The following is a 14,916-nucleotide window of genomic DNA, read 5'->3' as shown; positions in this document are numbered from 1 at the left end:
TCTTGCATCAGATGCAAGATGCATCAGATTTGCATCAGAGAGATGCAAATTAAAACCACAATGAGATACCACTTCACACCAGTGAGAATGGCCATCATAAAGAAAGCAACAAACAACTGTTGGAGCATCATGGAGAAAAGGGAACCCTAGTGTACTTTTGGTGGAATTGCAGACTGGTGCAACCACTATAGAAAACAGTATGGAATTTCCTCAGAAAACTAAAAATGGAACTGCCTTTTGACCCCGTAATTCCACTGCTAGGATTATATCCTAAGAACCCTGAAACACCAATCCAAAAGAACCTACACACTCCAATATTTATAGCAGCACAATGTACAATAGGCAAATGCTGGAAGCAATCTAGGTGCCTATCAGTAAATGAATGGATCAAAAAACTATGGTACATTTACTCAATGGAATACTATGCAGCAGAAAGAAAGCAGGAGCTTCTGTCCTTTGGGACAGCATGGGTAAAACTGGAGAGCATTGTGCTAAGTGAAATAAGCCAGGCAGTGAGAGACAAATACCATATGATCTCACCTTTAACTGGAATATAATCGACAAAGAAAAAAGCAAGCAAAATATAACCAGAGACACTGAAAAGTAAGAACCAGAGGGAAGATGGGAGGGGATAATGGGGGGAAAGGCTTTGAGGAACTAGTATAAAGGACACATGGACAAAACAAACGGGATGTGAAATCAGGGGAGGGAGGTGGAGACAGCTGGGGTGGCAGCGGTGAGTTAGGGGAAAATGCAGACAACTGTACTTGAACAAGTATAAGATAATTTTTTTAAAAAAGAATTAGAAATTCTAGGAAGAATATAGCCCAAGGTGCTTGGCAGGAACTGTAACCGTCAATTGAATCCTTCCTAAAAGCACTGCTCTTCTGCACAGGGAGAAGTTATTGGCTCTCTGCTGCTTCCTATGTGATGCAATGAAACCTCCTCTATGTCTAAAACCTTTTGGAATCAGCTATCCAGAAGTAGTATCTATTTATACACAAAGGGAATGTTGGTGCTAGTCAGTCAAAGCCATTGTCCGGTGAATCATAGAGTAGGAACCAAAATCAGATTTGCTGTGTTCTATGGACTCCAGCACTGTCTGAGTGAGCCTAGTGGTTAATGACAGAGGCCCAGGCAGACTGCCCAGGTTAAGTTCTGCTTTCCACTAACAACTTGGTAACTTTGGCCATGTTTTCATCTCTAAACCTCCCTTTCTTCATTTATAAAACTGGGATAAAAATAGCCCTCACTTCACAGAGTAACTGTAAGGATTAGTAAACACTAAGCAAAATGCCTGTTTTAGTTAGAGCTTGGTGAGTATCACACTCTACCAGCAGTGAAAGTAACCACTTGTTCTGGCTAAGATTGCTCCTCTTTGACCTATGAAGGGGAGAAGAGGAGTGATGGAGCCTAGTGGAGGAAGAGAATCTGCAGTTCTGAATGAGAACTTTGTTTCTGACTCATCCTCTAGGGGCAGCTCCCTACTGTGGCTCCAATGCCCAGAGACTCCATTAGGCAATTCTTTATTACCAAGACAGCAAACAAAATGCTGAGTAGGTTCACTCTTTGACACCCTACAGTTGTGCTTTAACTGTGGAGGCGAGACAATGGAGCTAGAATTTCATATGGAACCAACCATGCTCTTCTTTGGACTGGCCCAGCAGTTAATGCAGATGTATTCATAAACAATGACAAGGGTGAGGAGAGAATGTGCCCTCTGCTGTGATTTGCAGGAATCAGATATGAGAGAAAGCCAAAGAGGAAGTTTTCTGTGGAGAAGATGCCAAAGAAGCCCTTCTGAGTGAATCTGCTATGCAAGACAACATCAATTATCAAATCTCAAGACTGACTGTGATGGGGTACACACTGTCGTCAACCTTTGCTAAAGTTCTAACTACACATGGGCCACCCTTTCCATGCTGGGTCTAACTGATAGAGTCTGGCCCAGTTATACAACACTCCACTACCCAGGGACATAACTCTTTCTAAGTAGGTGCCACAATTCAAAATCTCTCGTCTTAGAATAAAGAATATTTCAGATTATCTTAATTTTCTTTGGGCCCCAAAAGCAAAAAGCCAGGTATAGAGAATTGAGAGCTACCAAACAAAGCATTCCAGGACTCAAATGTGCTCAGAAGTCTCCCAGCCCAACTGGGCCATGGTTTCCATGACAACCAATACATGAATAAGGGTTTGGTGTTAATGGCCATATTCTACAGGACATGATATAACTTTTTAGTCTTGATATTTCCAAGGGAGTTCTTTATATTTGACCTTGAAGAACACTGTTTTCTGGTTATAAAATCCAGAACAGAGTGGTTACAAGCTTGATTTCTTAGACAAAGACCTATATTTTAATGAATATTTTCAGTCTTCATCTATTATTCAGATTTTATCTTCCCTACATGTGAAAAAAAAACCTTCAACCTTCTTCATGTTTCTTCCCACCAGCGACTTTTAATGAAGAAGCCTAAGGGAAGGGTTTTATTAGTCAGAACAGAAACATAGAAATAATATGTTTGTAGACATGTAGGACTTAATAAAATGTAGATTTTAACAAATGATTAAAAGCCTGTAATATTCTGCTTCCCCAGGGTTCATCAGAGGTGGACTTCAGGGACCCAAAACATAGGTTGTATCAGTAGTTTGGGGAATCATGGTGACAGGATCTTAAACTGCATGCTTGTGGTTAGTATTCTGGAAGCTAGTGGGAAGGTTATAGGGACACTGTCTGCTTTCCATGTACCCTGGATTTCACAATCATCATCTTATCTCGCCCTCACAGTCTCCCAGCAAAGTGTTATTGATTATACTTTACAGATGAGAAACTGAAGTTCAGTAATACTTAGTAATTTGCTCAAGGACACCCAGCTAATAAACAATGGATCCAGGGCTTAAGCCCTGCTGACATCAACTTGAAAGCCCACACATGGACCATTAATGCCTCAATCACTAGTACAAGGCCTGGGACACAGGAATCAGTATCAAAGTCCACTTGTAATATGAACCACATGATACCCATGGGATTGCAAGCTCAGATGCCTATAGGGTCAAATAACATAAATGAGTAAGGTACATGGGGTAAAAGATATTAGGGGGTAGGGGACTGGGGTAAAATAAAAGACTAAGACCATTTTCTGTCTGAAAGGGGTGCCTCTAAACATATCCATACAACTGCTGGCATTATAGCTATCAAAATTTTCAAGAAACTGGAAATCTGATTTTCAAGTGAAAGATTTTCATTTTGAAAAAATGGCCAGTAACCCCTGGCTTCATTTTTACCCCCTATAAGCCAAAAAAAATGCATTCTGGATGCTATTCAATATTCTTTGCTTTTGGACTGAACTGCTATAAGGGTAAAACCTTTGTCTTCTTCACTCTTATAGACCCAGGCCCTAGAACAGAGTAAAAAGCTTAATAAATTTTTATACAAGTGAATAAATTCTCAGATCAACACTCTGGAAAGAGGTGAAGTATAGAGCCCTGGCTCTCAGATGCAGAATACTTTCATCAGAGCCAGGCCTCCCAGGTTAGTGGGAAAGATACAAAATAGCAGATGGACCCATAAATATTCCCCGTGAATTTCAGTCAGGGTGGGAGGCAGCTCACATCTTTCCTTTGGGAAGCACAAAGTTGATCTGAGAACAGCATGAGACTGAGCTAGCTCCCAAATACTGGGACTGTCAGGGGAGGAGGCTAGAAATAAAAAACCTGAACCATGTCTCCTAGCCTAGTTCTTCTTTTCCAGTATATTCCCTATGTTCCAGTTATCCAGTCTGTGCAATGGAATGAATGGGGTATACAAGTCCAAATCATGAAGGAAAATAATGACTTAATGAGCAATAAGTTATTTGGCATTTTTTACAGAAAAACATGCCTAAGTATTTAATGCCTCTTATAAATATGATCCCAAGAAGGTTCTGAGTCATCTTTGAAAGTCCATAAATATCTCTGGTTAGTAAGTTAGATGAAACGTTAACAAAGGGGTTTCCCAGTAAAAAAACTGCCTAAGCTTCCATCTATCTTAGACTATTTTCAATGTGAAAAGTATTTCCTATGATCTGTTCTTTGATTGTAGGTATGTTTTTGGAATAATAACTCAAAATTAATAGTCAAACAAAAACTAAGTCCTCATAAAAAGATATGTTTCGAACTGGCTTTTGATATATTCATCTCTTAAGCAGACCTTACTGTCAGGAGCTTAGTTCCAAGACAACAAGGAAAATCACTTGTACCTATGCTTTCACCAGCTGCCAGTAGCCAGATTGTTGGCCCAGTAGACAGGCTAGACTTCTCCCAGGTGCCTGTGATCAGGGAAGGGAGCACTGCTTTAATGTTCCCCACAGATTATACCTCAGTTTGCACTACTGGCACAATTTGATGTTCTGGCTCCCCCAGGCCCTGGTGTTTACATGAGCAGAGTTTGAGATTGCCAGTCATCCCAGTGCCTCATGTCTCAAGACACATACTCCTTTCCTAGCTCCCAAAGAAGTTGGTCTCTTCCCTGTCTTTTAAGCTAAGACTATGGTCAAACTATATATCTTTTTAAACTAAAGAGACAGTATTACCCCACACTCAATAGTTCATTCATTCCTAGCCCTTCCTCATCCTGAAGAATAGTTTTGCATGTCATCTTTATTAAATAATACAACATTCTCTAAGCAATCACAGACCACTTGTAATGATATTAAAACCAACCAACTCCAGCTTCCAATCATTCCAGAAGTATCTCCAGAGCACTGTATGATACAACTATAAAAATAAGAATACTAACCTTTAGGAACAGCGGGAGAAGACTCAACAGGCTCCTCTGACGCTCATCTGGGCTCCTATGATCCAACTGCTGATATTCCAGAAACTTCTTTTCTACCTTCTCCCAGAGAGTTGTGAGGCCCTGGAACTGCTCTCCATGTGGGAAGTCAGGCTGAACAACATCAGGCTGGCCTTCATTTTTGGAACCTGGATCCTTAGCTCTGTCTTCAGACTTTGAAACATCTTCTGCCTCCATGCCTTAGCAAAGCAGCTCTAAATTCAGAACAAAAAAAAAATGAAAAGTCCTTTCACAGAACTTTCTGATGAATCTGGTTGTAGGGCAAGGTACTGTATGCACTCAGTCCAGTTCCTACTGAAGATGGTTCCTGTAAGAATCTGAAACCAACTAAAATAGGAAGACTTTGTAAAAAAAGAGATTCAGATTTACAGTTGCTCACAGATATTGACAATTTAACATGTGCTGGGCTTTTAACACAGACTTTTATGAGAGAGACATGTATTCTGAATTTCTCTACATGGTTAGCAAACCAACTGGGCCAAAGCTATAGGAACGGCTACATGTCCAGCTGAAATGCAAATCTTTAACAGCAAAGCCCATTTTCTTATTTCCTGGTGCTATACCTCTTTTAAAAGACTTAATAGGAGAGACATGTGGAAATCATCTTACCAATATTTGTAAAAGCAAGTAATTCTGTATATTCCATTATAACTTTCTTCTACCCCACAAGTCTAAAGATATAGGTTTTTCATTCTCAGCATTATTTGATTCACACTCAATATTTTTTAGAGGACTTTGTCCTCAAAATGACTTCCTAAACCTCCACGCTAACTTGGAAACCCTTCTCTATTAGTTCAATCAGTGCAGTTTGTGCAAGCTGGCGGCCTCGGGTCAGTAGGCATAAGGACAAAAACGTATGTGATTAAAATAGCCAAAGACTGATTTGCCAGATAGGTAAACCTGAGAAGGTACCTCTATCTTTGCCCTTGACTTTTTAATTTTCATAATATTTAGGTGGGTCATGACTGACTCAGCACAAGAAATGTTTCTTTAACGTTTATTTGTCAAGAGTTCGAGAAGCTCCAAGTAGGGACCAGACTGTCCAGGTTCTCTGAAAGAAGCCCTCTACCCCAACCATAGTGTCACGAGGTAGCAATCCATCCTGGAATCTGGCCAGCAAACAACGATCACTAACCACAAGATAGCAACCAGGCAGATGGACACATGCAGTGGGTTTAACAGTGTTTTGCTCTGGGCTGCAGCAATGGAGGGGGTGCACCCTGCTTTATTTTTAGCACAAACACACACACACACACACATACACACACACACGCACACCCCCCTTGCAGGCTGGAATGGGAATTAACTAAGGATCACATGACTGGACTAACCACCCCCTCCTTGAAACTTTCTCACTCTTTATATGCAAAATTCCATGCATCCCTGGCTTTTCTTCTATCATATATACTTATTACTCAAACTGATTTCTCAAACTCCATTTTCAGAAATCATTTTATTTTTACAAAAGCCATGTAAGTACAGTATTGAAAAGTGGGAAGGTGTCAGGAAGAACATCAAGCTTGCCTGTACCCAGAGAAATGACTGCTGATATTCCTGTTTCCATCTATGAATACACAGTTTAATAAAAACACACTAACAATATTATTAAGGCAAACTTTTTATTTATATTTTTTCTTTTTTTGGTTGGTTTGCTGGAGATTGGTGGGAGCTTATTTGTTTCCTTTTGGGGACTCACCCTTAGGGGCAGATGGTGGGGTGCCTCATGTTCCTCAGTCTCAGCATAGTCTCTTCTCTGACCTAGGCCAGTCTCCTTTCTGGCTTTGTCAGTTTATTCATGTATTCTTGGACCTCCATTGTCACTCCCATTCCCTTCTCCACCCCCCTGCCCACTGCACCTACTTGATAGCATGGGTTTCTATAAAACATGACCCAAATATGAGATTTCTGAATGCCTGCATTGGAAGGTGCCTGACTGACCTTCTGCATCTTTTCTACAGCTCAGTTTTTCACTCAGAATTATGTCTTCAGACCTAACTGTGCAGCTCTTTGTTGACTTCATTTCTTCTAACTGTTGTCTCCTAATACAAAGTGGCCAGGCATCAGGTGCTATTTGACTTGTTCACTCTGTAGTGATGATGGCTAGTTCCCAACAACATCCTGTACTGCTCTTGATCCTGTCCTGAAACTCCCATGCAGGTCTCCTCAGGTGCTGCATGTTTCTGGTTCTAGGTAGGAACACAGGAGCAGAAATGCTGAACAATGGTATATACCTGTTCAATTCAATGGTGTATCAGGAGCTAAGATGCCTCCAGAAACCTGGCAGCAGACCATACTCCAACCATGGAGCACATGACAGCTCCTCTACCATCTCATCCATACCCTTGCTTCCCACCACCCAATTTCTAATGTTTGCCAATCTGACTGGAGTAAAGTGATTCCTTGTCATTTTAATTTGCATTTCTCTAAGCTAATAATGAGTCTGAGCATCTGTATATGACTATTAGCCTTTCAGATTGCCTCTTTTGCAAACTGACTGTTCATAACCTCTACTTATTTTTTCTTGCCTATCTTACTTTTGTTGCTTTGCAGGAGTTTATTCTAGAAACTATTCCTATGTTGGTTTTTAAAATCGCAAATTCTTCTCTCAATCCATTTTTAATAAATTAGTTCAAAATTTTCTTTTTGTCACAAAATCATTATCATGAATATTTTCCATGTTGCTAAAGATCTTCATTTTTAATGGCTGTGTGATGGCTGTAGAGTCATATTGACCATTAATTTAACTAACCTCCTATACTTACACATTCAAGTGGTTTCCAATTATTTGTGACTATCGGCAACACTATAACAATAGGCTTTGTGTTATGGCTGGCCACATATTCATGATTAAATAACAGATTATAAAACATTTCTAAATTTCTGAAGGAAAATAGCTGGACCTAAAGGCAGGTAAATTTTCCAGGCTCTTGACACATTTCTAAACAGTTTCTCCAAACACCCTATCAGTGTACAATCCTACCAAGAGTGTACTGTTGGGAAATGCCCTGCCTGGTTTCAGGAGCTGTATCCCCTCCATGGCTAAGGCTGAGTGAATGACCTTTGGACCATAAGCCACTAAAAAGACAAAGCTTATCTCCCTGGCAGGAGCACCACTTTTGCTCCTTTTTTCATAACTGGCCCCCAGTGCTTGATCAGTTAGCCAATGATGGGTAAGATTCCCGAAGGAGGGAATGACCTAAGACAGGCATGGCATGATCATGTGGAGGCCCCAGGAAAGGACTTGGGAGCTATGGAGAAAGAGGATGGTGGACCTAGGCCCCTCGGTTTTAACGAAGCCTGAGTCCTCATTTCTCCTAATTCCTTGGCTATCTTGCCTCCTCTGCCTGACTTAAGCTTGAAACAATAACAGAGGGTGGTGCAACCCTGTACTGGAAAGGGTGGGCTCCCCGGGTGATCAGGCCTGAGAAAGAATATGTAAAATCCTGTGAAGCCTGCTTTGTTAAGAATGCTCTTAGTTAAATGATAAAGGCCCAAGCAGGAAATGAGTTTGTTTTCCAAAGTTTTGTAGCCCTTTAGCTAATAGAACCTGACTCAGAATAGGCCCTTGTAGTTCTTTGTATGTTATCTATTGTTTGATCCTTACTGCCTAAGAATGATTAATGAATTTTACCTGTATTCCTGTGCTAATTGAACCCAATAAAAACCTGTCTAGGCAAGGGTCAACGAGCTCTCCCCTTGAGGGAGTAGCAGTGCTGGCCCTTTTCCTCCACAGGACTCAGTAGTCCATGTGAATTTGTCTCATGTCTCATCCATGACCCCACGGGCACTGCAGGCTGGTGCCCGGGTCAGTGTACAAGAGTTTACATATCCTTAGTTACCATTTTTTAAACCTAGCTGATCTGGTAGGTAAAAAAATAAATGTATCTTTGTTGTTTCTTACTCATGTTTTGTTACAATGTGAGGAGCTGAGCATACTTCCGTCTGTCTGCAGCTCTGCCTCCTTCGGGAGGCCCAGCAGTGGCTTTCTAAGTCAGATCCTCTTTGACTGACCAATTTATTCAATGAACCATGTCCAAGGCCTCCCCAACATGCCACATTTTTAGGATAAGCGGTAAGAGGACAAGTTCAGCATCAGGTCAGAATGTGAAAATACAGTCCTGGGGACCTTTAGGAGATCTCAGCTCCTCCCCATGCTTTTAATTGCCTCTGGGAACCACATATGCACTAAATATTAGCTCTGTGAAGGAAAACCATTGTGCCTATGTCAGCAGTTGACACAGTGTAGATGCTCAATGAAATGTCATTAAATAAGACTTCCACCAAGATGGAGGCATAGGTAGAAACACTTTGCTTCCTTGCACAACCAAATCTAAAAACAACAAAGTTTTAACAACAATAAACGCAACCAAACCATAGAAAATCAAACAATGCGGAGTCCGAAAACAATGAAATGCTCAGCTAAACTGGTGAGAGGGGCTAAGCCAGCAGTGGAGTGGTCGGGCAAAAACAATCCCCCAAACCTGGTGGCATGCAAGCAGCCGAGGGCGAGGATCCCAGGTGTGGGGTAGCTATGGGAAGGTGTGGCGCAGCTGGCTGAGGGCTGGCTGCCTGAGTTCAGGCATTTGCTCACAGATGAACCAGTGAAGAGATGTGCATTGAGACAGACTGCACAGGCCCCGGCACAGGGCAGCGGGCTCCCACATTTGCACTCAGATAAACAGGCGGGGGCAAGCAGTGAGGTGGACCAGGCGAGTGCAGAGGACCGCCATTGCTCCCTCTCTGACCCCGCCCCCACATACAGCATCATAAACCAACGTCCTGGGGGGCCCCGCCCTGGTGAACATCTAAGGCTCCTTGCCTCATACATAGCAGGCATGAACAGATCAAAACATGGTTCAAGAACAACTCAGAGCCCCAGAGCCAATAAATCTAAGCAGTGAAGAAATAGCCAAACTCTCCGATGCACAGTTCAAAACACTGGTGATCAGGATGCTCACAGAACTGGTTGATTATACCCACAAATTAGACAAACATATGAAGGCGAAACTAATTGAAATGATTGGAAATGCACAGGAAACCAATAGTAATGGAAAGGAAACTTGGACTCAAATCAAGGGAGCAGAACAGAAGGAAGGAAAAGATGACCAAACAGAAAAATATTAAAAAAGAAGAATTCGAAACAATGAGGAGAGGCTAAGGAACCTCCAGGACATCTTTAAACGCTCCAACATCCGAATTATAGGGGTACCAGAAGGGGAAGAGGAATAGTCACGAGGGGAAACCTTATTTGAACAAATAATACAGGAGAACTTCCCCATTCTGGCAGGGGAAACAGACTTCCAGGAAATTCAGGAAGCTCAGAGAGTCCCAAAGAAGTTGGACCCAAGGAGGAACACACCAAGGCACATCATAATTACATTAGCCAAGATTAAAATGAAGGAGAGAATCCTAGAAGCAGCAAGAGCTAAGGGGACAGTCACCTACAAAGGAGTTCCCATCAGCCTGTCAGTGGATTTCTCAAAAGAGACCTTACAGGCAAGAAGGGGCTGGAAAGAAGTATTCCAAGTCATGAAATCCAAAGACCTACATCCAAGATTGCTCTATCCAGCAAAGTTTTCATTTAGAATGGAAGGACAGATAAAGTGCTTCTCAGATAAGATCAAATTCAAGGAGTTCATCATCACCAAGCCTTTATTATATGAAATGTTAAAGGGACTTATCTAAGAAAAAGAAGATAAAAAAGATGAACAGTGAAAGGACAGCAAACTCACAGTTAGTAACAACCACACCTAAAACAAAAACAAACTAAGAGGACAGCTAGATCAGGAGCAGAACCATAGAAATGAAGATCACATGGAGGGTTAGCAACAGGGGAGTGGGAGAAGGAGAAGGGGGGAGAAGGTACAGAAAATAAGTAGCATAGACAGTAGATAGAAAATAGATAGGGGGGAGGGTAAGAATAGTATAGGAAATATAGAATCTAAAGAACTTGAGACACGTGTTCATGAACTAAAGGGAGAGTATGGTGGGGGGTGTGCAGGGTGGAGGGGAATGAAGGGGGGAAAAGAACAAATGTAATGGAATAATCAATAAAATAAAAAATATATTTAAAAATGTCATTAAATAAGTAAACAAAAAAACTGTATGCTGATGGCACCCAAATCTCTCTCTCTGCCCAAACCCCTCTTCCAAATAAGCCCTTTTTTCTCATTCGATGTTTTGTACTTGAGTTTCCTGTGGACTCTGAAAGTCACTATGTCCCAATCAAACCACCACCCCTGTTATCCGCCGCAGAGCCAACCCGGTCAGGCTGGGCATCCCCACTCACAGATGGCTGTTAGAGTGTCACTAAGTATTGTATCTTATCATATAAATATCATTTTGTGACCATACCTGCAGGTGCTCCTGAACAATTCATTCAATGAACCATGTCCCAGGCCTCACCAACATGTCACATTTTTAGGATAAGCAAGTCAGAGGACAAGTTCAGCATTAGGTCAGAATGTGAAAATACAGTCCTGGGGACCACTGCTGGGTACCCAGGGGAAATAACAGAATCAGCCTAAGTTCTTCTAAAGTTAAGAAGGCTTGTTTACTAGAGTGAAAAGATTGAATAGCCAGAAATTTTTTGAGAAACAAGCATTTCTAACAAGTGGAGAATCTGTGAAATCCCATGGAGAAATGGTATGATTCCAATGTCAAGCTGTGTCCCCCTCCTGTGCTCTCCCTATCACCCTTGGCCTGCTTGGGTTTTATTTGTAAAAAGGAAGACAACAAGGAGTAGCCTCTCATGGTTGTGTGAAGAACAGCAAGAAGAAATCATTCTAACTCACTTCATTGTCAACCGTGCCCTCTGTGACTGCAGCGCCTTCTCATCCACACTAAAAAGGGATGTGTTGGGGGAGGGTTACTTGGGAGTCTAGAGCATGGCTGGAATTAAGGTGAGGCAAGTGGGGCACTCACCTCAGGCCCAAGATTTAAGCAGGGGTCACTAAAAGTCTCAGTAGACAAGTTAAATAGCATTGGAATGCAATATTTTCAAAAATCAAAATTAATGCCAAAAATGCATAATGAACAAAATATCAAAAATTTAAAAGCCACATCCTAGCCTAGACTTCTGTGGATTCTATTTTAATACACAGTGTAGTGGCCATGAGCTGAAGTTTTGGGCCAAATCTAATGGGCTCTGATCATAAGACCAAGAGATGAAACTCATCCCTGACTCAGTGTCCTCATTTGTAAACAGGACAATAATAGAACCCTCAGAGGGTACCAAGCCAATGGAGTCAATGCCTGGCACATGCCATTTTTAGGATTGAGGGATGGGCATTTATCAGTGCCTCCTTGGTCCAGACATTTACATGTGCAGCTTCAATTAACTGTCCTACCATCCAGCCACATCAAAGCTATTGGCCTTCATCCACAGATGGTACTGAGGTTAGGAGCAGAGAAATTACCTACACAGGGTCCTATTGCCAACCAGTGGCCAAAGAGAGTCCTCCACAATCTGTCTTGGCTTCTGCTGCCTCAGAGCATCACCTAAATCATACACTAGAGGCTGAGCTCCAATAAGGGCTCACTTGCCAAGGTGGAGAGAGGGGCCTGAGACCTGCTTGACCAGGTAACACAGACCAAGGAAAGGCTTACCACCCAGAAAGCTTTCTTGGAGAAGTGAAAGTCTAGAGGAGAGGTAGAGGGGAAGGTGGTTTTGGCAGGACTGAGAACTGAAGGCTGCTGCAAGGGGTTCCAGCTTACCAGAAAAAGACAAAGCCCTCCTCTCTGCCAGCAAGCTATTTCTGAGTTGGGGTCTAGCTCAAGGCAAACTAGCAACCCTGCTTTCCTGCAGCCTGCATAAGGCAACAAGAGACAGCCACAGAGGAACCTGCCTACTCACATAGCCTTGTAGCAGAGGGGAGGCGTGGGCTGGGGTGGTAGTCAGAGGACAGAATCCATGCCCAGCTTGGCCATTTCGATACCTTAACCAAGTTACTTCCCCTCTCTGAAATTAGATTTCCCCTCATCAAAACAGCCCTGGTTAGCTCAGCTCTACCCTCTGGCCTCTATGCATTGACATTGGGAAAGATGCATGACAGTGAGTCAGGGCAGAATGGCTGGAGATGCCTCAGTGGGCTGAGAGCCTGTGGGTTCTGTGTGCTGAGGGGCATTGTGCACAAAGAACCAGATATGTCTGACCCACAGGGGGTTTCCTATGACCTCAGTGGCACCAGAGCTAGGAGTGGCCATGTGAGCCCCAGCCCTCTGGTGTCACAGCCCATCTTTGCTCTGGCCTCCATCCCACATCCACACCCACACCCAACCCCAGTACAGATTTGTATCATCTACATAGCTCTGCTTCAGAATGTTTCAAAGCACCCAGGGCATCCTGCTTGCAGCTGCCACACTGGAGGGTGATGTCTGGAGCCTGAGAAAAGGTTGAGTTGCTGATGTTTGTACTGCTAAGCCAACATTCTGATTGACAGAATCCCTGACTTTCATCCCTGACTTTTCATCCCTGAAAGTTTCACCCCTGACTTTTTGTGGAGCTTAGAGCTGCTGAGGAATTGCTGTGATAAAAGCCAAGATGAAAGTCACCCCCCACCCCCACTTTCTTGTCAGTCTGAGTGGCTGTTCCCCTTTCTGGACTGAATGCCCTGGTGCAGAGGCAGACCTGTTTGCCATCTAAGTCACCAGCCATGGTTCCCAGACCCCAGGGCTGGGGAAGCCTCTAAACCAGATGATATAGAACAGAACAGCAACTTCCTCTGTTTCCCTTTCCATTCTAAAGCCAGTTCCTCACTTCACATCAGCAGATCCAAACACTCTTGCCCCTGTGTCAGCAAGGACCTGGCCTTTACCAAAAGCTATCAGAAAAAAAACAACACAGCACTCTCGTTCCAAAAATTTGTGCAGGGTGGGGCTAGGCCTCCCTTCCCTCTTCCCTACCATTTCCTATTAACAGGAGAGTTTACAAGTTGAAAGTAAATTGAAAAGGAATCAGGTGAAAAAACAGAAGTTGTAGTAACAAGGAAGCTTTGTTTACATCTCTTACTCCAAAGCTCATTGTAGTTAATCAGAAATACCGAGGGGACAGCAACATTCTCATTAGGGAATTGCTAGTTAAATCCACACCAAGATACCAGGGCATACCTATTAGAATATCTTTAAAAACAAACAAAACCCAGGAAGTGCTGGCAAGGATGCAGAGCAACTACAGCTCTTAACCTGGCTGGTGGAAATGCCAGTGGTACAGCCACTTGGGAAGACACCTGGGCACTTTCTGAGAAAATTATACATATATCCAGCAATTCTGCTCCTACATGTTATTTAACTTAGAGAAATAAAAGCTTCCTACAAAACATATAAATGATTGTTCATATTAGGTCTATTCGTAGCAGTCCAAACCTGGAAATAACCCAAATGTCCCTCCGTGGTGAATGGAACACTTCTTTGCAGAAAGGAGTCTACTGACCCACACAGTAACCTGGATGAATTTCAGAGTCCTTAGGGAAAGTGACAGGAGCCAGTTTCAATGGCTACTGTTCTCTTAATCTGTTTATTTGATGTTCTGGAAAAGGCAAAATTGAAGGGACAAAAAATAGATCAATGGTTGCCAGGGATTGGGGATAGCAGTGTGGCCATAAAAGGATGAAAGGGACTTTTTCTACATAAAAAAACAAGCATTCTGAGGTTGAAAGCGTGTCAATAGAAAAGCTAGAGGCAGAAGTTTTAGTGCTTACACCTGTTTTTAGTCAGTATAAAGGTGATACAACTACACAGTGAACTACGGTAATAACTCTACCTGATGAGCATATACTTTATTGTGACTCTGCATCCTTATGTCTGCATCATCTCACTTCATCTTCAGAACAACACTCCACAAGGAAGCAAACAGCAACAGTATTTTACAGGTGCTGAAAGCAAGGTTCAGAGAGGTTTAATCTTTCCAAAATGACCACAATGTAAATTATGTGTGTCCGACTCTAAAACTCACATGATCCTCCTTATCTGCACCTCCATCTTCCTAGGAATGTCACAAGTTAGGGAGAGAATCAAAGCTCCTGTGAACTTAAGGCACTCTAGGGGCTCACTCAATGGCCTTCCTATTCTCAACCTTTGTGTTG

The 14,916-nt window shown here is 42.5% G+C and overlaps 1 protein-coding gene across 5 annotated transcripts in view; it reads right to left on the bottom strand.

Annotated features, from left to right (window-relative positions):
- WDFY4 (WDFY family member 4) overlaps window positions 1–14,916 on the bottom strand; it is a 362,573-nt gene that overhangs the window by 335,287 nt on the left and 12,370 nt on the right. For all 5 annotated transcript variants that reach the window (XM_053667357.1, XM_053667359.1, XM_037167947.2 and 2 more), the window contains exon 2: window positions 4,778–5,028. In XM_053667357.1, the coding sequence (XP_053523332.1) occupies window positions 4,778–5,011 (234 nt within the window). In that variant the 5' untranslated portion in view covers window positions 5,012–5,028. The remainder of the gene's footprint in view (window positions 1–4,777; window positions 5,029–14,916) is intronic.

Source organism: Artibeus jamaicensis, unplaced genomic scaffold, assembly GCF_021234435.1.
Source record: "Artibeus jamaicensis isolate MK-2021 breed Jamaican fruit bat unplaced genomic scaffold, CSHL_Jam_final contig_468, whole genome shotgun sequence".
Lineage (NCBI taxonomy): Eukaryota > Metazoa > Chordata > Mammalia > Chiroptera > Phyllostomidae > Artibeus > Artibeus jamaicensis.
The sequence above is the reverse complement of the archived record's forward strand: the minus strand, read 5'-3'. Positions and strand labels throughout refer to the sequence as shown.